The sequence below is a fragment of the Macrobrachium rosenbergii genome, chromosome 6, assembly GCF_040412425.1.
Source record: "Macrobrachium rosenbergii isolate ZJJX-2024 chromosome 6, ASM4041242v1, whole genome shotgun sequence".
In the NCBI taxonomy this organism is placed as follows: Eukaryota; Metazoa; Arthropoda; class Malacostraca; order Decapoda; family Palaemonidae; genus Macrobrachium; species Macrobrachium rosenbergii.
The window spans coordinates 37,518,168-37,542,385 of NC_089746.1; the positions used below are offsets into that span (position 1 = coordinate 37,518,168).

General features: G+C 36.6%; 2 protein-coding genes across 2 annotated transcripts in view; one reads left to right on the forward strand and one right to left on the reverse strand.

Annotated features, from left to right (window-relative positions):
* The first annotated feature begins 4,142 nt into the window (after positions 1 to 4,142).
* LOC136839451 (ionotropic receptor 21a-like) lies at positions 4,143 to 8,089 on the forward strand. Its single transcript, XM_067105507.1, has 3 exons — positions 4,143 to 4,328; positions 4,843 to 5,130; positions 7,582 to 8,089. Exons 1-3 carry the CDS (start codon positions 4,243 to 4,245, stop codon positions 7,811 to 7,813), a joined length of 606 nt encoding a protein of 201 aa, XP_066961608.1. The 5' UTR covers positions 4,143 to 4,242; the 3' UTR covers positions 7,814 to 8,089.
* Positions 8,090 to 8,094: 5 nt separating this feature from the next.
* The window catches only part of trus (programmed cell death 2 like trus), a 47,360-nt gene continuing 31,236 nt past the window's right edge, over positions 8,095 to 24,218 (reverse strand). Inside the window, exons 5-7 of the mRNA XM_067105506.1 lie at positions 20,014 to 20,169; positions 15,356 to 15,477; positions 8,095 to 13,934 (exon numbers count right to left, since the gene is read on the reverse strand). Of these exons, the coding sequence (XP_066961607.1) occupies positions 13,667 to 13,934; positions 15,356 to 15,477; positions 20,014 to 20,169 (546 nt within the window). The 3' untranslated portion in view covers positions 8,095 to 13,666. The remainder of the gene's footprint in view (positions 13,935 to 15,355; positions 15,478 to 20,013; positions 20,170 to 24,218) is intronic.

Genomic DNA, 24,218 nt, shown 5'->3' on the forward strand with positions numbered 1-24,218 from the left:
TAAGCTTCACGAAAGCGAGGAATTTTTACATGCTTTTCTTTAACTTGAATTCTGCGTCTGTCTGTCTGTCTGTCTGTTTGGGTAAAAATTTATAACTAAATTTTCGACCTGTTCCTTTTGTCTGATGGTCTTGAAATTTTAGATGGTTACTCAATCCCGGTGACAAAACAACCTTACATTATCAGTAGGTCAGCAGTGACCTATAGTGACCCTACAGCGACCTCTCCAGTTCAGTATGTCAGGATTTGTATGAAACTCTTCGGATTTTTCATATCTTCTTTGACTCACTAGAATAATTTAATAACTCTACGGATTTTTCAAACCTTCTTTGGCTTGACAGGATATCTCATTCAATTTTTTTTGTTACGATATCTCATTCAATTTTTTTTGTTACAATCATAAAACGGTTACAATTTCTGTCAAAGCTAAAACGTATAAAATAAAAATAAAAACATTTTTAAAACACGTTAAAAAGTACCAGTAAATAATAATTTTTTAGATTTCTTGTAGCATTTCCTTCCATGTTTGGCATCAATGCTTTTATTTTTGTAGACACGATTAATTGTAAGAAAATCCTGGTATGCCTAAAAAAAATTATGGTATACTCTTTAGTACATTTTGATAAAAAAGTGTTTAAAACATTTTTTATATTTTTTTATATTCACTAAAAATTAATCTTTACTTCGAAGAGAACAAGTTTTCTCAAAGCGGAAATAACCTACATTTAAACACGCATTGCCATATTCTTCAAACAATGCTCGTTCATGTCAGTTCCATAAAAAAAAATAATTGCCGATTGTAAAGGGACATGACCTAAGAACCAGTATCACCCCAAGGGTTACGCTCCCGCAATTTTCCAAAGTACTGTGGCAATAATAAACACCAGCAAACTAAATAACTTTCGACTTAGTAATAAGTCCTGTCTCCCATTACATAAAACGGTCCAGATTTAAATACTTATAAGACGGTGAAAGACTCAGAAAGATGAAAAAAAAAAAGCAATAGCAACGCCATTCCACCTACCTACTCGTCCATTCAGTGGAGAAAAAATTCCCAAACTAACAGTTTATCATCTTGTGCATAATGGCCATAAATACGTAATTTTTGGGAAAAATAATTGTGGATAAGTCCAATAAATCCACTACCATGAATACTTGATCAATATTTTATAGAGTAATGGTAGACTATCTGCCTACTAAGACATGCTCAAACAAATTATAGTACGGCTACTGGTATTTTGTTTTGTCTGCTTATTCCCTTAATGTTCAATATTCACATCAGAGAATACAGTAGTCTTTTTCACTTTTTACACCACTTTGTATGTATAGTACTCACGGTACCTGAAAAGACGTCAGCAGTTTTCAACTTAATTGCAAGTCTCTGAACAATAAGTAACTCATTTCTTGAGCTTGGGCCTATGTCTAATACCATAAGCAGTAGTTTTTCTCTTTCCCTAACCTAACCTAGCGCTAACAGATCAGATGTATATAGTAGCCTACACTCAAAACCCCTATCCAAAACGCTAACGAATCACATGTAGCCTATATAGCCTAAACTTAAAACCACTAACCAAAACAATCCTAAACTAAGGGAAAGCTCTATCGTAGTGCAACAAAGGATATGGGGCCATCCTGCAGAATCTCTGACCTTTCTTCAAACCACTAACCTCACTAAGGGGTCTTCACTTACCTCCTCTAGTTCTGACGTCGTTGTCACTGGAGGGACCATTGTGATCATGATGAGACACAATAGACGTTCTTCATTATGTCCACTACCACATATAGAAGAGGCGCCGAAATAAATATTTGCTTTGCTGATAGATTGTTAGTCCTCAAAATACATAATGTTCCACAGGCCTACAACAGCGTCACTCGATTCATCACTTACAATTATTGTAAATTCTGTCACCGAAAGTACCCAGTGGAAGGCTTCTTGTGACAAAGGTAAAATAGAATATGATCTGCGTTAATAATTACACAAGCTAGTAACCGAACATGGGCGATATCTAGAATTTTGAAAAGGCACTCTGCGTTTGTTATCAATGACGATGGAACGTGTGAACTGAATTTATTCGGTCTAACCGACGGACAGCCTGAAAGTGAAATATTGCATCGCTCATGCGATGTCACAAGTTTCCATATTTATAAATACACTGTATTTTTAATTGTTCAATCAGATTCTACTTGAATATAGGATAGGGACATCGTAGACAGCTGCTGTATATATTAATGCCAAAATTATCAGATTCTTTTACACTAAGGCCGGTAGGACAGGCAACTTGATTCCCATGTTTAGCTTAATTCCTGAAGTGAGATTAATGAGTTAGGCCCAACTCCTAAGGTAGTACAAACTCATCATTAAAAGATTTATGTTGTTCATCTATGACTGATCGGGGATTCCTTATTCAGAAAGAATGTTTCTCCATCTTTTTTTTATAAGTAGGTATTTTACTCATTGGAGTACGCTTTGCAATGTCATGTCTACGCCTATTCCATGTGAATGTGTGCATATTAACTGTAATTATGATCACACAGTGATAATGATAATAATAAAATTCATATTTAATTGTGCTGACAACGCAGACAAGAAGGTGGATGGCATAGGCATCATCATGTTGAGGGAGATTGCAGAGCGTGTCAACTTCACCTTTAGCCTCCAAGAGATTCCTCCTGATGGATACTGGGGTGAACTGATCAATGGCACTTGGGTGGGTATGTTAGGGCAGGTCGTTCGGAAGGAGAAGGACTTCATCATCAATGGTTTTGCCGTGGTTCTTGATCGATATCAGGCTGCTGACTTCACCGTCCCTTATTTTACTGACTCTTACAGCATCACCCTTAAGGTGAGGTGTAGAGAATCGTCTGCCATGATTACCAACCATTTATTTCATTATTTATCGTGGTGAAGCGGCCGTAGCTACAATACCCATCTAAAAAGAATGGCAAATGGCTCGTTTCTTGATAAATAATACCTTTTTTTTTGTTACATTGCCAAACAAAAGTTTATTTAAAGGAAATATATTCCTTTTGTAATTTTCTTAGACAGTGTAGAGGAACACCCTTTATCCTATGCACTCATATTATTATATATTTATCTTAAGTATTGCTGTAAAACTAATAATATAGAAAATATGAAAAATATATACCTCCCAAATTTCTTTTATGTGGTAATGACGTGGATTACGAGTGCACTCTCTCCGGATAAGTACAGCAAGTATCAATTGTAATGATAAATCTTTGTGCCATCATCAAATTCTCCATCCTCCATACACTATATATATATATATATATATATATATATATATATATATATATATATAGAGAGAGAGAGAGAGAGAGAGAGAGAGAGAGAGAGAGAGAGAGAGAGAGAGAGAGAGAGAGAGAGAGAATCATGTGGGTGGATGGGCTATGAGCATGGAAGTGGAGGGAAGGAGAAGAGGAAGGCCAAAGTTCACATGAAAGGATAAAATAGCAAAGGGCATGCGAGGGAAACGTTTAAGAATTTAAGATGTCAGGATGCATCTTATAGAGGAAGGCAGAGAGGGCCAACAGGAAACAGCGACCCCATACAGAAATGGGCAAAGCTGAAGACAAAGAAATATATATATATATATATATATATATATATATATATATATATATATATATATGTGTGTGTGTGTGTGTGTGTGTGTGTGTGTGTGTGTGTGTGTGTGTGTGTGTGTGTGTGTGTGTGTGTGTGTGTGTGTTGATTATAGATCTCAACCATATTATTTATAAATAATCTCAATTTCCTGACCAGGTTCCTCCTCCCTTTCCGCGATGGTTGTCTGTGGTGCAGCCTTTCAGCAGATGGGTATGGGCTGCTGTCATACTGTCGCTTATAGTCCTTACAGTTATTTATCATATCCTGATCAGAAATGATCACAAGCTAGTTTACAATAATAGTAAGTATACCGAATTCTTACTTTACAATGAAGCATTACGAAGTATTGCCTTGTCTCAACTGTGTGTGTGTGTGTGTATATATATATATTATATATATATATATATATATATATATATATATATATATATATATATATATATATATATATATATATATATGTTATGCTATACACCAGAGTACGACGTAGTATCATCGCTAGTATGGTTGTCAAGGAACTTGTTGTACCAGTCATCGCCAAATATTCCTTCTGCACCGGGATGTAGAGTGTTTCTTGCCTGCTGGTGGATAGCAGGGCTGGTGCTGTCTACTTCTTACATGGGCAACCTCATTGCTTTCCTCACAGTTCCCTCTCAGACGAGCAGAATTGCTACTCTCGAGGAACTCGCCAACTCAAAAATAAAGTAAGGATGCTTCTACCAATTATTAAATGTCATTTTTATGCAGACAGTGTCCTTGAAGCAAGCTGGAAGAATAATGAAAGTCTCTTTCTCTCTCTCTCTCTCTCTCTGTAGTTACTGTTCACTGAAAATCACAGGTTTCTCTGTAAAGCTAAATCTCATATACCAACCTCATGTTATCAGTAGAAGGCTAAGAATCTCGTCCTCTACTGCAAACTACTGCAATCCCTGACACCTTCCTACAATGATGGGGACTCGAAATAATGCATGACTGTAAGACTAAGATGTTATTAATTGTTAAATGATTAGTGCAAAATAATATAAATAAATAAAAAGGAGGGGCAAAGACAAAACATGGTAAACTTGTGCATTCACTTGACTTCTCTGTCCTTGACTGTTTGTAAAAGCTGTTGACATCACTATACTTGTACCATATTGTTTCTTTGTTTGTGCATGTATGTATGAATTAATAATCTTAGCAAAAATTTTAACAGCTGTCTTATCTTTACCTTTTCAGAATCCACATGCTAGACTATGGAAATTTCGTACCGGGTTTTTTGTGGTCCTCAAAAGAACCTGTCCTGAGCAAACTGGGGGAGAAACTTTCCCTTCTTCCTGATTATGATAAAATTATTGCTGCTTTTGATGAAGGTGCGGGTGTCCTAGAAGCCTCAGCATACTCTCAGTTCTTATTCATCACTCGGCAACGAATCAAAACCTCGTATGCTGTTGAAGAGAAACTGTTCCCGAATTTCGTAGCTTGGGCATTTCAAAAAGGGTCACCATATAAACTCGTTTTTGACAGGTAAAGAACTAAGTCTATGCGAATAATGGCATTCTCAGTTTTTACAAATCTTCAGTGTCAGGCAGATATATTAATTTCTGTTGTTTCATAAACTAGAATGGTAGCCTATTTATTTTAAGCTATTCATTGATTTTTTGCATTTATCTTGATTAAGTTTGGTTTCTTATTCCTATCTCTTTCTCATTAATGGCAATTCTCCATCTCTCTAGTCTATAGATTTCTGTCTTCTTGGTGGATTTGCAGTACTCAGTTCTTCCATGATTTCTTCTCAATCCTTCTAAGTATCATGTTGATATTCAATGACAGCCTTATGCTATCATGACTTATATAACTCCCAACCCTAGGAACCTATTCACTTGACTAACTGTTATTAGGAGCCAAACCAAGCAAATGTATCTATCTGTTATTACCGTTGACTAATGGGAATGGTAACTACTACAACATATTTCCCACAATGCACATGATACAATTATAAAGAGAAACTTGAATATTCACTGAATACCTACAAGCAATTTGTCCAATATTTGTAACTGAAAATCATTTGTGAATTAGGGTTGCAAAGTGCCAGTCTCATCATTGGAAGTTGCAGGTCCGTTCAGTTCTTGAAGATAATTTACCGTGGAACTAACAAATATTTTATCATCAATTTTAACTTGTACAGATGTACAGTACCTGGCAGGCCTCTCATTCAACTCTAGTTATTTCCACCTATCTCTAAGGCCTTAAATTCTCACGGATTCATTTGGGTAGAACTCTGTGGAGAAAAATACCCACCTGACAGGGGATTAACATCTGTTAGTCTTTATCTCTCTTATTAAGACGACCTTTGTCACACAAAGCCGGCAAACCCATGTAGTAGTCTTTGTTGTGGGTGTCTACTTGCTCCATGACAAAGGATTTTTGTTCCTGAAAGTTAGTTTCACTCAGTTGTAATAGACAATTAATACTTTTTACCTCTGTGACTGTAAAAGGATCACATCAAGGTGATCTTTTTTTTCTGCAGTCCTTTCTTAACAACAGAATACAGCAGTTCTCTGTCATCCATCTTAATGGCATAGTCTGCGATTCTAAAATGATAAATTTACTTCCGATTCTGACCAGCTTGCCTGAAATGTTTCTGAACCATGTAATAGGCCTTTTACAAATTATGCTCCATTTTCCTGGCATATTCATATACTGTTTGCCTTTCTCAAGGAGCATAGACCTTAAGCTTATCTATGGATTCCTGCAGATCCTTACAACAGAAGAAATAGCATGGAAGAACCTACATGTGCATTCCGAAATATGTATATATTTTTCGAATTACACAAAAATCTTGTTAAAAAATTTATCAATCTTTTGTGGACTTGGTCATGCTGAAGTAATGAAGACAAACATAAATGTACAAATATATAGCCAAACAGTAAAACACTTGGACAGTTGTCCTGTCCATAATTCTCTGAGATCTACTTGGCAGTATGCTTTAATGGTCCCAACCAACTATGGTTTGTTGATCATTGTTATTCACTTGCTGAATGATCTCCGGGGATGTAACTCTGAAAGAGAAAAAGATGATGTGGCAGAAACAATCATGGCACATATATTCCTGTAATACTGATTCTCCCTGGTCTGTACATGTTTCTTCACTAATAGAGATGTCTTCAGTGATGCTGTACTGTGTTGCTGGCAAATGTCCTGTGTAAAGAAACCACAGTATTGTTGACTATCCTTCTTATTGACCTATTTTGACATTTGTTAATAACTTTGCATTATCAAAATCAATAGCTTTACTTTTCTCTCACAAGTATTTAGTTATGGCAGAATAATTATTAATTGTCCTACATGCAGCACTATTTACTTTTTCTCTTTTCCTGTGAACAACCACTCTCTTTAGTTTTTTAGAGACTAAATATTATCTTTTAGTTAGACTAGCTTGGATGCATAGGATGCATTAAATAATTATCAGCAAGTTTTTCTGTGACTAAGAGCCTAGAGATCATGGTTACTTTGATTTTATATCTAGTCCCTGTGCTTGTCTGACTTCAGAAATGAGTGCTTTAGAGACTGGCAACCTGACTAATCTTGATTTCACACAATTTACTCTGTTGCTCTTCTCTCATGTAACAAGGGTGGTCTATTAACTAATGCAATATTACTGTCTTTATGCACACTAAGCAATGGGGCTCCTTTCAAATATCAAGAAAGATTTTGTTCAGCAGAGGAACTGTAAAATTCCTAGTTGTTGCATAGGTTCAGGGACTGGGGTAGTGGAGAATGTTGGGTATCATGTCATGTCCAACAGCTGACTTCAGAAATGCATGAGCAGTCTCCTAATAATCAGACCTAAGAAACAAAAACAAAATTCAGAGGCCAGGTGGGAAGACATAGTTTAAATTGACAGCTATGGAATCAGCTAAGTGTTTTGTAACAGACATATTTAATCATAACCAGAAAGTTATTGTTATTTTACAGGTACCTTGAGCGCATGACACATTCTGGATTGGTTGAGTATTGGCATCGTTCTGTAGTTGACAAGTTCCAACATTCTACTGGACAATTAACAGGTAGTGAATTTTCTGGAGAAATGACGAGCCTCCGACCTCTAACTCTAGAAAATTTACAAGGAGCTTTTATTGTTATGGGTTTAGGCACTGTTCTTGCTATTCTTGTACTACTTATTGAAGTGATAACTAACAGGTGTTAAGCAAAGCAACTGCTACACCAGGCAATCTACCTTCAGCAACTCTCAAGAGGGCAGGCATAATGAATTAGAACTCATGAGTTCATGTTAAATTCTGGCTTTAAGTTGCTCTGGTAACTTATTTTATATTGGTAACCATTTTGGAGGCTAATATTCTGGTTCTTATAAGTAAAATGAGTTTAACCAGACCACTGAGCCAAAAGTACTAATTTACTTGACTTTAATAAAATTCCATAAGTGAAGTCCCACTATGATGTACTAAAGTGACAAATAAAACTGCTTAAAATACTTTTAATTTTATTTTACTGAAATACTAGTCAAGGATATTTTAGTTCTGCATCTGATTACAAAGTGACTTAATTTTACTTTCAGAGGTCAAAACCAAAATCCCTGACTTGTCATGATTTCAATATCCACAGCCATGAGTAACCAGAAGACAACTGACAAGTGGCATGAAAGTTGTGTTTTTATTCAATTTATGATCATAAGGAAATACAATACAAAGGTACAGTACATCATAATCTGAATAAGTGTAATTGCCAAAAAATATACTGCAAGGCATTAGGCAAAATCACACAAGAGTATTTTGGTTCTATTAACCAATTTCTCTCACATTTTCATGCAGATATAAAATATACTTGCTATATGTGGTTTTCCATACAATTAACAAAAATAATTGCAGAATAGTTTTGCTTGTTCCTTTGGGGCACTGACATCTTTTAATACCCTTGTGTATTTTTGTCCTTACCTGAAGATGAACAGACTTTTAACTGCTGTAATGAACATTAATGTAATCATACTCAGGGTGAGTCATGGCCTTGAACATACCATCCTAATGATCTAGACTAAAGACAATAGTATTTAAAGCTGACAAGCAAAGCCATAGAATTATAGGTGAAGCTCATCAGACAAGCAGGATTGCTAGAACCGACACAAATGTGACCGATCAGAATTCTTCCATGAGGTCTTAGAAGACTGTCAAAAGACAATTTGCTGTCAGCAAAAAACAAAACGTACAGGCAAATTATACCTAATATTTATGCAAAACATTACACTGTTTTCATATGAAATGAAGGTATAAAACACCATTACCTTTGAGACACTACAAATGAGAATGAACAGGGAATAAAGAACTTAAAATGTCCATTGTTGTAAAAATCCATATGCTAAACATGGATAATTCATATTTGATATACAACTGGTTTTTCAACATCTAAGAAAATCTCCCCCTGTATACACTGTATTCGACTTCATTGTGAGAAGAGAGAGATTTACCAAGATCTCAACAAATTGCTTCATTTTAAAGCTTAAGGTTAGTGGATGGAGGGTGGGTAGGAAGGACAGCCAGTACTTGGATATCACAGTCATTAACTGAGCTCAAAGCTATTACTGCAGTATGAAAATCTAGTAGTGATTTTAATGGCTCAAATAATACTCCTGAGCAGAGTTGTTCATCAAGTACTTAATGCACACTGGAATACACACACAAGATTCCCTTTAAATTACATTTGTAAATCTTTAGATATCAAGGAAAAAAAATTAAAATTAATGAACCAATGTACTCAATGGTATGGAGTTAATTATTCAATTATTAATGAAGTTTTATCAATCCCTCTAACTGCATAACCCCTTGAATAGTACTGGAAATAACAGGTACAAAATTAGAGCCAAAGTAATTTTGTACATTTGTTTTTACCATTTAACATATTTCATGACAACTTGTACATTAGGCTTCCTGCCAAAAATGAAAAAGTTTGCACTGAATATTTCATAAGTATTTTTACAGTCTTTCTGACAAGATTTCCCAAACAAACCGTAACCAATCAACATCAAAGGGAATCTAAAAAAAAAAGCAGTCCCACCACCCTAGAGTCAAGAATGCCCTCAAATGCTCAAGTTATGGAATGGTGGCTTAACCCACCCTCAAAATCATCTCACACTGTAATAAACATTAGAGTTCTGTTTGTTAGGACTGTGTTACGCTTCAGATGAAGTGGGTACCATTTTTTAATTAACAGTTACTTTTAAAATTATGTTGGGCTCAAAATACAAATCTAAATATCACATCACTGTATACCTTATAAATTTCTATGATGATGATGAGTCAGTCATTTAAATGCAGCTTATAACTTACTGTACACATGTAAGAAAAAGTCTAATAAAATAATACTCTCAAATTAAAGTATAAATAAAGATAGTTGTAATCCAATTATTAACACAATCCAGACTTGAAGCAATAAACTCATAACAAATATTATTCAAAATAAGTATACTACTGACTGACTGGTTGAATGCATGAATTATGGGATTAAAAGCTGACCACCCAGGCAATTCAAAACTGCCGGCCAAGTCATGTGTACATTTAGAAACACCATAACAACCCCTCTTCATAAGAAAAGTATTTATGACCACAAATATGGACAATTTTAAAATATTACCTTATGTTCTTGGGGGACTGAGTTGCATCTGTCTGTTCTTCCCATAAAATGAAATGTGTGTTATTCTGTCATAGCTGACAATTTGTGCAAAATCACCAAAAAATATGGCACTTGCATACTGTGAAGTGGAACAGAGCAACCAAAACCATTAGCAGCCTGGTAAACATAGGGAAAATACTAACAATACCTACCTTAGGCACTTAACAAAAGTTACAACCAGAATTCTATAATTATTTCCCTGCAGAAATTAAATGAATACAATATATGGAATACTGTTCATATTGGGAACATAAATGCTACTTAAAACGTTACACATTCATTAATCACCTGCACTATGAGTATTTCAATGACTAGCATGAATTGTGACTTAATTTAACGAGAAAATTTCATATAACTATGATTATTTTAGGACCACAACCCCTTTTGCCCAATTTAAGTCCTTCACAACTCGTAATAAGTTACTCATGTTTTAGCTTTACACTGTGTATATATATATATTTCCATTTAATATCTCTCAGGTATAAAAATCTGCTATGGAGTGCACAAAAACACTGTGCCTTACAAAATACTTAGATAAGAAAATTTTCTGTTTTAGTAATTAGATATAATGCAGCATACACAACATTTTCTTTATGTGAAGAAAGCTTCAATTCAGCAAAATATGCATTCTGAACATCAACATTACATATTGAATTAAAACATAAAAAATCATGTAAAACACAATGAATTACTTGTAGTTAGTATTAATGGACAAACTCATTAATTACTGTACTTGGAAAATTCTTTAATCAAGTAACCCCAATAAGGTTACTTCTTTTCATGTATCGGTAAATATGATATGAAGCTACCAAAATAGAAGCACTGTGTAGCCTGAGCCATGAAGACTGGCTTTGCAAATTTTTTTTTCTTCACTATTTGTTGGACAACTCTTGAGAGCTAAATTTCAACCAAAGTGGTTTGGTTGAACCCAACCACTGATCTCACCTTCCCCTTTGCTTATTTCAAGTTTTGCATGGTGCCAATTAGTACAGTCTTAGGTAGTTTAACCATACCACCAAAGTCAAATTTCATAACTCTTATAAGCTAGCCAACCATTCACCACTTAAAATTCCAATTTTTTTTTTTCATAATTTCGTAAGAGTTGACATTCCTAGTCTTAATGTAGCAAAAGTTCCATTTCAATGTTCCAGAAATTTCTTTAAAAATATCTAATTCAGAGAGGATACTTTTGAGTCTGAAGTTCACTGGAGATAAATTCTCTAGATTTCCAGTTAACAGATTACATGTGAAATTATTCTTCATTGGGAAATGTCAGTATTAAACATGTATATAAAAGCTCTATTCAGTCTGTAACCGAGATAAAGACTCCTTTTTTAAAACTGCTTCTTCAATACATGCTAATTTAAAAACTGCTTTAAATGATGAAAATCCTTAAACTCAACTTCTGCAAAAAATATGTACTAATTGAAGCCTCCATGCACTATACACAGCTATAATGCTGTAAAAGATTTGATTGTTTGGAAGATATTTTGCATCACAAAGTGCCCTGTGAGTTTCTTAGCACATTAGCAGGAAAACTTATCAAGATAATGTAAATGGATAATAACGTAAATATCATGAGTACTTAAAATCGAAAATAAGTTTATTGCTCTCTGAAAAGTTAGAAGAAAACTTTACTCTTGGATACACATTAATTTACGGTAGAAAATACTGACATTCAATAACCTGGCCATCATAGTGGCACATGCAGCTAATTTCACTCATTCCAAAACTGATGATTGCCAACATCAACAGGCAAGCTGAAACTGACAACAGTTTTTTAACAAATCACCCATACCTTATTTCATTTCAAGGTTAGCAACTGTGTACACAGTTCAATCTACTTGACAACATTCAATAAAGAAAACATCAATTAAGTAAAACAAAGTAAGGGAATGAACTATACACAAATGTACTGAATCTGGAATAGACACCATTGTGACAATATATAAAGTAGAACACTTCAAACTGAAAATTCCACAACATGACCATCTTCCATTCCGAGGTAAAATTACATTCTGTACATGAATGGGAACAGAATCTCCTACTTCTACCTGACATGATTTATTATGCAATAAAATAACATCAGTACACCAGGTCACAATATACAGGATGTTACATGAAACAATGAACCATAAGACTAGCATAAACTAAAACAAAAATATTGTACTGTATTTTGATCTAACAGAAAAGTGTTCATTTACACAGTACAGTAAACCTTGAAATGACATATGTTATTGGGCAAGGCATGTATTGGTCAGCCTGCGTAAGTCATTTTCATCTTTATTGAAGATATCTGCATATTGCATCCAAATAGCTATCTGTTTCCTAACTCTACTTGAAATGACAAGTTAAATATTGAAACTGTAATATATCTATACTGGAAGCTCAACTTTGCCTAGTTCAATACAATATACCTGTATACAGTATTTTCTTTTAAAGTCTACTGACAATACTTGCCACTGTTCTTGCAAGTTATTACAGTGAAACTTAATAATACATCTTAATTGAGATGTAGTACACAAACTAATTCAGTGCATACTTTTAATTAAATAATACAACCTGTTATGAGGAATATATCAATACACATAAACAAAGGTAAAATCTTCCTCTAAGATAAAACAACTAATTTAATGCTTCACTTAGTGCTCATAAAAAATGGAACCTGATAACCAAGTATCAGTACTTGCCATAAAACTTCTTTGGTTATCATAAGTTGCGTTCTTAAATCACAAATACCATTTTTATATATCGATTCTATATTTATAACCAATATGTGCTTGCAAGTTATGATACATTCCATGATGCTATGAACAACACACCTAAATATCTTGCTTTCCTTATAAGTTGTTACTTGCAAGAGAGACATACATAACTGAATTCTCATTAAGTATCATCAGCTGGTATCTCATAAATCAACTCAAAAGAAAGTTCAAAGTTCTCCAGTGTCTGTGTATATTTCAGACTTATGAAGATGATATGATCACATTCTTTGTATTGCACAGGTATGTTACTGAGGTAAAAGTGCATTGGCAAATATGAAAAGCCTTTGGGAATGATGATCTGCTCGCAAGTAAATATGACTCAGTGTGATCCGTGGAGAAGAGATGAATTCAAACTTAAATATGTATATAATATCCATAAACAGTTGCTGCTTAGAACCATATGGCAGTGCACCTAATATTCTCCTCTTCATAGAAGTCTAACACTTCTATTTTTAGCTTCTCAGTAAGGGAGATTAGAATAAATATGATCTGCAACATAGGCTTAGCAAATAACTGTTTTCTCCATTGTAAGAATAAATTCTGAAACTTACTTGTGTTAACATCGTGTCATGAAAATTTGTGTACATACTGCTTCCATATGTACCTTTATCACTTTATATCACTTCACCTTGCACTACGACAGCCTCTTGTCTCGAAGTGTCTTTCTCGCCCCAACATGAGGCAGTGCATGTAAATACTGCTACAGTTCCAAACTCAACTGGCGACCCCTGAACCCCAGGAACACGTAGATGAAGAACAAGTTGGGGGGTTATTTGCATTTCAAACACAACAGGCCCACCACAGTATTGGCACTTTGCTGGACTTTCATTTAGTCCAGGGGGTCTTAACCAAAGAGGGGGCACGCCCTCTTCTCGGCAGTACCTACAAAAAGAGTTGGGAGATAACTTGGAAATTTCACACCAGAAAATTACCAATAATCTTTTTAGTATCTATTAGACAACTCATACTTAGAAAGCAGGTCCTGGAATTTTCAACAAACTGGGAACAGTGAGACCTTGATTCTCCTTTCAAAAATAGTATTTCCATTTCAAGAAAATTACAAAATATAATTATGTTTACAACAAATAGCATTCCCATCAAAAGGATAATTCATATACAGTGATCTCCCCCTTACCTTCTTTTTCTGTGTAAAGCCTTTAACCATATTCATTTCAGTGCAAAAGAGTATAAGCCTTTAGCTCAGTTAAGAGTGATCTCTATACCAGTTGTCTAGATTTATCAAAATACCCTTAAATTTATTTCCCTTAACTTAATCCTCAGACCAAAACCAAAGTCCTAATCAATGCTTGGCAATCACAACCCCTCTAGAGACTTAAATTGAAGGCATATTAAAGGTTCTCAAATAATATATAATGCAGCAGTAAGAGCAAATCCCCTTTGAAATTCTACAGAATGGTGCTTTGTTAACACAAGGCACCTCCAATTTTCCCTGAAGTAAATTTTTTGCTAAATATTTAGAAATTGTCAGGGATATTGTTTAAATTTAAATGCTCTGTTTTACTAAGATTTGGACCTTCATTTCCACTGTAAATTTGTAGTTTTAAAAATGGCAACAGTGAGAAACTGGGGTTTTGGGTGAGGAATACAAAAACTAGTGTAATAGTCACCTCTGGACTTCCCCAGTTAACCTGACCTAGTGTGCCATAAGTCATGAAAATACAGGGATGCATCCATACATACCCTAAGCTAACCTAAGATGCTGGACACCCCACTGGACCCCTACCCTGCCTAACTTAGAAAACTGTAAATCATATCAAGAAATACAGGGATTAATTCTACAACAGCCTAACCTAGTGCACTGCATGACTTTGAAAAACATCTCTTATGCACTATGGTTGGGCCATTATTCCTTACCTTAATCAGATTTGAACTTCCATTTGCTGCTATCTGTTTCCCATTGTGGTTCCCCGTTATGGGTGGTTCTAAATCTAAAACTACTGATTTCGAAGGGAATTGGAGATCAAAATTATTCAAAACATTAAAAAACACATGAAAACTACTCATAATTTTAAACAACAATCATGCCCATTTCTAAAAATTCTTTTTGTTACACAAAAAAAAATCCAAAATACAATATCACAATATAATTTTTTTTTTACAGAACTATAAAACTTGGTTCTCTTAACAGTAGAAGAGTGCTCAAATTTTAAATATCTAAAATACTGTATCAACAGAATTCCTCTTCTAAAAACACTAGTTTACAGGATACTAGTTTCCTATAAAAGCAGTTCTACGAACTACATTTATAAATTCATGCAAGACCTTTAAATGAAAATGCTCACCTGAGGATCTGTTGTGGACTGCGAGACAACCTCTTCTTAAACTTATGCAAAAGTACATCTCCATGATACGCAACATCTTTTTCATAAACCCCGTCACCTTTTCCATCCCCTACAGCACCTTCCTGTCATGCAAAGAATACATATAATAATCTGATGTATTTGATAAGTTATGCATTATTTTATAATATTTAATATATTGTGTGATATTTTATAAGCTCCAACAAATAAATCCAAAATTAACAAAATAAGTTTTAGCTTTTTGCAAATTAATTTTTCTGCCTCAACACCAAATCATAAACTGAAATGCAGTATAGGCTTTAAAGCCAGGAGCTGGGGCATTTTCAGCCATTCAGCACTTTAGACAATGAAACCAGTTGCAGTGAATGAGAGAAAGAGAGATCTAAAAAATACATTAGATGAAGTACAGGGATCGAAAAGGTGAGGATCAACAGTTGCACCAAGATGTAACAGTTAAGAGAGGTTGGACAGGAAACTGGAGGAAAGGAAAGAGCAATGGAGGTCAAGTAAAAGGCTAAAAAGTATGCACAGTTCAGGGCTGAAGGGATACTGCAATCAACCTTTAGTAATACTAACAGTGCACCACATGAGGTGCAGTTACATAACTATACCCCTACGGGGCAAATGTTAAAATAATTTATTAACAAAGTCAAGTGATTATTCAAAATACAATGACATGAAGGTACAGCGTGTGTTTATGTGTGTATGTACACACACATGCATAAATATATATATATATATATATATATATATATATATATATATATATATATATATATATATATATATATATATATATATATATATATATATATATATATATATGTAAAGCTGAGACAATGATTCAGCTTCAGCTGCAAAGAGATCAACGAGGGGTTGGCCAAACACTCTCCAAATTGCCTTGCAAACTACAGGATAAAGATCAATTGTGGGAGAGCACCTGTCCTGGATGACTTAACATGTCCACCAAGCGTAAAAAACCAACTGAGGTATATGGAAAATATTCCTCTCCACTGTCCATAGGCTAAAGTCCTAGTGATGGCTACCAAGGTTTCCAAATTTACTTAAATCCCTTCTGGATAGCCAACCCTTGAAGCGACTGGTTCCCAATAACCACAGCCCCATCCTTGTCCGAGGCAACTGAATACAGTTAGGGGTCTGTGTTCAGGGACTTGAGGGAGAAGCAACACTACGAACAATGACCAATGAAGGAAAAGGACCTGTTCTTGGTTCCACGGCAACAACTCATGTCTGGCCAAGTCTCTCTCCATGCCTTGAAGAGGTAACATCCAAAGTCAAGCACTTGGAACTAACTTCTCCAGAGAAGACAAGCAACCAAAGCAATACAACCAGCATTAGCAGGCATGCTCCCTGAGGAGGAGACTTCTCTCATGATTAACATCAAATTGTCTATTTGAGCTTGTGTCGGAAAACCTTGAACAGAACAGAATCAATCACCATGCCCAGGTATGTCACTCTTTGTATAGGTTCCAAAGATGACCTGTCACATTCTTGGTTAGCCTATGGACTTGCCAAGCCCAAGACAGGCTCTCTTGCCCTCAGGCCAACCCCCGGGACTTCACATGGATAATCCAGTCATCCAGGTACAGAAGTAACTTTACTCCTAATAAATAAAATATTCATGAAGGGGTTAGCACCCTGGTGAAAACTTGAGGCGCCCAGTTTAATACATATTCTCAGCCTCTTGAAACGCGGCTTAGCAGACACAAATGCCCTCTCCTGGCTGGAAAAAATGGACCATAACAGCTGGATCAGGAGAAGAGGGGGAAAAATCCCCTGATCGATACACCATAGTCTTCCTAGTATACAGCGGGGAAACAAGAGAGAGGACTTTCAAAAATAGACTCTCTCTGGCCAAAAATTTGCCATTTAGTCAAGTCTCCAAAATACTGAAACTGACAACTTAAATGAAGGACTGCAGATACCTGTCTAAGCACAACTGAACTAATTCCTTAAAAATGAGGGGATAGACTAAATGCTCCTTTTCCTGAATAGGGGGTAAAGGAGAATGCTGTTAGGAGGAGCAAAGCCAATAAAAGTCCTCTTCCTCAGGGACAAAAGTAGCCCCAGAACCAGATGGTCTCACAAGACCAGGCACTAAAATTCTCATAATCCATATGGCAGCAACTAGAAAGTCAAAACCTCTCTCACTAAGTGGACTCACTGACGCCTTGCACGGACTTGCTGAAGCCTCATATGGACTCACTGACGCCTTGGGCTCGCCTACAACTGTGCAGACTTGCTAACGCCTGTGCGGACATGCTAACGCCTGTATGGACCCTCTAACACCCATGCAGACTCACTGATGCTTGTATAGACTTGTTGATGCCTGTACAGACTCACTGATGCCTGTGCAGACTTGCTGATGCCCATGCAGAATTGCTGACACCCTTGCAGACTTGCTGATGCCTGACTGGACTCGCTGCTGGCCATGCGGGCTTGCTGACAACCATGCGTACTCTCAGACAACTGTGTGGACTCGTAGACAACCGTGTGGGCACGAGGACAACCGTGCGGACTTGTGGACAACCATGCGGACTCGCAGACAACCGTGTGGACTCACTGACAACCATGCAGACTACCTGCTGGCTGTGAGGCCTCGCAGACGCCTTGTGAACTCGATAACGCCTTGCATGGTCTCAACGATATCCCATGCAGACTGAAGACATGCAGAACTGTATGCGGACTCGACACCTTGCAGAAACTAACAGACTGACAGGTGAAATGTGAAAATCTGGCACAATTAACCTAAGCTTGAAAAACAGTCCATAAAACCACAAAAACCTGGGCACGGACATAACAGTGGCTTTGTCAAAAACAAAACTTGGACCGACCATTGGTGATAAATGGGGAGAACTGGTATGAACGCTTACTCCTGATAGACTGACTACAGTCTCAGGGCTGCTAGTGATGGCTGCAGGTGCAACAGCAGCACTCACTACTGATCAAAATCAGTTATCTGGCTCAGACGAATCCCTAGAATAACCGTGGGACAATGGGGTCAAACACAAGATCTAGACCTATTGAAGATATAGACCTACCATAACAGTCCTTATGCGACTGTGATCTAACTCTGTCCATGGAGGACCGAAAGCAAAGGCAGGAAACAGAGGGCACAGTCCTTGAACATCCGGGAAAGTTGGTCCTCATTGCTAAACCCCAGGACTACCAGGCGCCTACCGGCAGGGATACTGAGATGACAGGCAAGGCTACATCCGTGGAGTGGCCAAAGGAACTAGGGGTCGCTGTCCCTGCCAATGCACTGGACATATTCGATGCAAAAGACTCAAACTGTTACAAAAAATTCAATTCTAGATTTAACTGAGTCAATATCTAATTGCATTAAGTCTAGCCTACTACCCTGAGCTGACATTTAGGTGTACAAGGATCTATATCCACTAGAGAAAAAACTATGGACTTATCTCTCTATCTTCTTGATCAGGTGTTAATTCTAAAGAAAACCTAGATTCAAGACTGTTCTGTTTACTCTCTCCTAAGTCTATCCTTCTCTTCTAATTCAGCAATTTGTCATCTTTTCTGTCTCTTCCAAAGACTAATCCTTGCAATGATCACAAAGGTTGTCTGAATCAAAATTCACTTCCCGATGATCCATACTTAGTTCGTGCTTACGTACGTCAATTAACCCAATCTGGTCTTGTAAGCATTTACCTTACAAAATCTAACAGATTTCAATAGGGAAGACTGAGAAGAATCCATACTGCCAAATACAGACCAAAATCCTGACAATCCATTCATTAACCAAGAAAACAAACCTAAATTTTAGATCACTTGTCTAAATGGCTGGCTGTAATTGCCGACTAGAGAAGAATGACAACCAAAACATTCGCTGTCTTACAGACCAAAATCCTGACAATCCATTCATTAACCAAGAAAACAAACCCAAATTTTAGATCACTTGTCTAAATGGCTGGTTGTAATTGCTGACTAGAGAAGAATGACAACCAAAACATTTGCTGTCTTACCCCCACCCTCCAAAGGGCTGGGGCTAACTACTGGGAGCGTTCGTTAAAGATTGTTTCAATTTTAACACCTGCACCAAGTAGCTGCAGATAAAGCAAATGATAAAGGGTAAGTTTCACCTAAAAAATATATCCTTACTTAATAATAACCCAGTATCAATATGTAATTATTATGGAGGGAAAGCAGTGAAGAAAATAAAAGATCTAGGGCTCTAACAGTAAATGTGACTGCTGAAAAGGCTAGTTAAAGAAAGAAGCAATAGCTGATAACTCAGCTCCTTCTTGGAAAATTCAGTCTCATTCCAGCCACCACATCCACGACCCTTAATATTTGCTGTCAATTATGAAGGTCAACTTTCTTTACACTTCAGCAGAGTATTTCAAGTATAAAGAATTAGGCTTCATTTTGTTATAACACTTATAATTCATACCTAAACCATGCTTTAAAAATAAAATGACTAACACAATTTCCTGTAGATCTTGGCAATAAAATGGAAACTGAAAATAAAAAACTCATTGCATAACATACATCCTAGTATCAGTATGTAAGCAGAGTAAATTCATTTGAATTTAAAGACAATTACAAGTAACCTACCTAAGTTCTGTTTAGTTTCTATGCATTAATAATCCAAGACTTACTTCCTCTCTGAAGTCATGCCCTGTGGCATGAGTATAACGCAACAATAGCTCTCTCTCATGTTCGGAAAATGAAATGTCTTCTGGTGGCTCAACATCACTCACAACAAAATATGGAATGAAGGTTACATCTGCATTCGCATCAATTTGAGCTGCTTCCTGAAAAATAAAGAGACACAATAATCCATCTAATTTCAATACCACTTCCATTACCTACAATGGTAAAAGCTGCAGTTGTTAACAATATCTTCTATCCATATATTACTCACTTACAGTCTTACATTCTGAAAGTGGAACACTATAGTTGGCATTTTTTCCCCCAAATAATGATTTGTCTCATTATTACAGGCAGTTTAACCAGATCAGTGAATCTAGACATGCATAAGGCTACGCAAATGGAATTGTTCTTTAATAAGAAATGAACAGTGAGGTAAATCAAAGCTAATGAAATTGTTTGGCTAAATGACTCAAGGAAATGTATGAAAAGTTTAAGGTATGAGAAATGCTGCTAAGGACCAAAGGATTACTCATTAAAAACCATTAGTGCTGCCCACAGTGCATCTTGCAAAGCACAGTTGCTACTGACCTCTCGTATGGATTCGTCCCATACTCATAGACCTTATGGTATAGGATCCTCTGCTTGGGAGTAATGCCTGTAGTGAGCCTTATGCAAATTAGGGACATCACCAAATATTTTCAGAGTTCCTTCAGTTCCCACCTGCAACATTTTTCAAGTACTTCAAGTTTCATCTATTCACTCGACTCGGTTTAATCCTACTGATGATTTTCTGTAGTCAATACTGTTCATATTTTCCTTTCTTTCAAACAGATTACTTTCTGATAAATTAGCTTAAGGATCACCAAGGCTATGAAAGGCACTGCCTCTTCAGCCTAGCATTTGAGTAACTTACATCGTCATGGATGCTAAAAGTCTCAAGTAAAGATAGTGAGTGCTGGGTCTGATCTTGATGGACTGACGAACCTGAGGTCACTAAGCTTACTAAGTACAGTAGCTTTGTGGTACTCATTGGAAAATATCAGAACAAAATCTAATAAACCATATCCCTTGAAAAACTAAGCCTACGCTGCCCTCCACCACATGAAAATTAATAAATTTAATACTTTTCCCTTAACACTAAGATTTTTGGGGGTAGTTCACAACTCACCTGTGGTAAAAAACAGTACTTTGGCATGCCCACTTATAAGCTTATATATACTGTAATTTTTTCTTTTATTACTGTTGTAAACTTATTTTTTCATGAACGAATACTGGGTTTGGTATTATTTTAAGGTCAAATAACTGTACTTTATTTTGGTGGCTCACATATAACATTCTTTTATTGCTTGCTGTAAATTTGTTTTTCATGACAGAATTGGGGTTATTGTCATCTTGATTTCGAATAACTGTGCTTTACTTTGGCACCTTTATGATTATAAGCAACATAATTATTTGGTCACATGATGTGTTGAACTTAGCTGATGACATAAATTATTTATGTATATTTAATACTTACAAAAAAAATTATTTATAAATTCTTTGTTCCCATAAAAAAGTATGATAAACTTACTTTCCAATTATATAACATAATTATACAACATAACACTGGAAATCAGAATTAAATCCTCCCCCAGACATTCTTCAGACATCATCCCAATGCTATCTTGCGTTAAAATATTTGTTTTTTCTTATTTTTTACAGATCCATAATATTAAGGGATGGCATTTAAGTAATGTCATCTCGCATCATCAGAATATCAAAGGGTTGAAACAAATATAATAACAAATCAAATATAATAACAAATCAAGAAAATACATTATAGCAAACCCAACTTTGACTCATTTTTGTGAGCACAAATTGGTCCAGGTTCTTTGTAAACTACAGTGGACACCTGTTCCAGATTTGCAGCTTAAACTATACACGGATTTCTCTATGGAGCATACGTATACATTATTCATGGAATATTCACCTAATCTCGGTATTTTTCATAGAGAATTAAAAAATTACTGTACAGTAAACCCCCCTTATTCATGGTGTCACTATTCACAGACTCATGTATTCGCAGATTTCTCTGTGGAACGTATCTATCCATTATTCACAGAAAATTTGCCCATTCACGGTATTTTTCACTGAGAAATATTCACTGATTACTGTATTTTCATATCATTTTCATGACTAAATGTACTTTTTGTGATAAAACTATTATAATACCCAGGTATAAGCATTTTTTGAGTTTTTTTTATGTTTAAATTATCAAAATAGGCAGTTCTAAATGTTTTTAAAGGGGTTTTTTCATGAATAAATGCACTTTTTGTGATAAAACTATTAAAATGTTCAGGTATAAGCATTTTTAGAAGGGTTTTCGGTGTTTTGAACTATCAAAATACCTGTACAGGCAGTCCCCGGTTATCAGTAATCCGGTTTTTCAGCGCTTGTCTAGCGATGAAAATTGGCAATTTTCGGCACTGATGTGCGCCGATTTCTGCTTATCAGCGCCGATACATACCTAACAGAGGCGCTGATAACCAAAAAATCAGCGATTTTCGGTGCCAATAAGTGCCGACAATTGCAGATTTTCAGTTATCGGCGATTTTCGGTTATCATCACACCGTCAGAACGGAACCCCGCCAATAACAGGGGACTGCCTGTAGGCAGTTATAAGCATTTTTAGAGGGGTTTTAAGTATTCACGGATTTGGGTTATTTTGCAGGGGGTAGTGGTTCGCATCCTCCACGAATAACAGGGATCGACTGTGTACTCAAAACTGGTTAACAAAATATTGCCATTAAAAATCACATAATTTTAATCAATTTACACTTTTCTTAACATACATACCTGAGGTCTTTACACTGGAAGACTTACCGTCTACATGAATGACGCCCACAGCTATCTCTGTGATGAGTGCTTGTGTGTCTATGGCCGTTACATCTGCTTGTATGTCTATGGCTGTTACATCTGCTTGTATGTCTACGTCCGTAAATCCCTCATCCTATGATGCTTCATGTACGGCCATTCCGTTCTAGCTTCATGTGACTGGTCCATTGTTGTCTACTGCTTCTACTCTTCAGACTTTACTGGAGAGAGTTGCAGTCCTCAAAGAGGTTGACTGCTCTGTTTCTATGATGCCTTAGAAGAAACATCATAGATCTCCATCTCAAGAGTCTCAGGATTCATCTTCCTCTCCAATTTGAGTGGTTCCGAGAAGACACAGGAAGGAAAGGGACTTCGCGATTTCCGTCTGGATTCCTGCTCTGCTTCTCCCGCTTCGGTGGGGAGGGGTGATCGCTCATCTCCTCACAGCCATATTCCCACCTTCAAGGTTGTTACATGTCCCTCCACAGTCGTTTCTATGACAAAGCCACACGGCCGCTCAATCATGGCCGTATCTTCTTCAGATCATTGCGAAGTTATGGAATTTCATATTTCCTCATCTATGGTTAAGAACAGTAGAGGAAAAGATCAAGCTTTGCCAGAAGTGACTGTAATTCCTTCTCCTCCCCATCGTGCAGAAAAAGTTACCAGACCACCAACCCTAAGAAGGAAAGATGACTAGGCTCCAGTCAAGAAATTAAACCTTGCAAGGCCATGGACTCACCCTCAATCATGTTCACTTGCCGTAACGTTTCTCCAAGTACGTCTTTTCATCCACGGTGTTCCTCGCCTGTCACACGGAAGTCACCCCACCGTTCTCGTGGATGTGAGTCCTCTCCATTGACTTCATCCCATGTATGGCAACGACAGCAGTCTCGGCTGCGCTCTTGCACCCGTGACAGGTCTCCTCGTTACAGAAGTCCTACTTGGCCACGACATCACCCACAGCAGTGCTCATACAGCAGAGACCGTTCTCCACGATGTTCATTTAGTAGACACCCTTCTCCATGATGTTATAGTCCTGAACATCCACAAAAAATTCATCGAGCTGCATCTCCTCTAGATTTGTTTTCATCTAGGCCTACGCCCCCAATTCCTTCCACCTCTTGGGGATTTAAGGGGTATAAAGAGAGCACCTCTTCCCACCTGAGGAATGAGATCAGAAGTTCTGATTCTCTGGACAATGCACTGCCCAATAAGGTTCTAGGCCCTGAACGTACATACACTCCAGTAGTGCTTTGGGATGAAGTAGAAGTTGGTGATTCCCTGGATATACCCTATAGGAATTCTAGGGGTTAAGATTTGGAAGATCCTCTTCCACTTGACCTTGATGTTAATG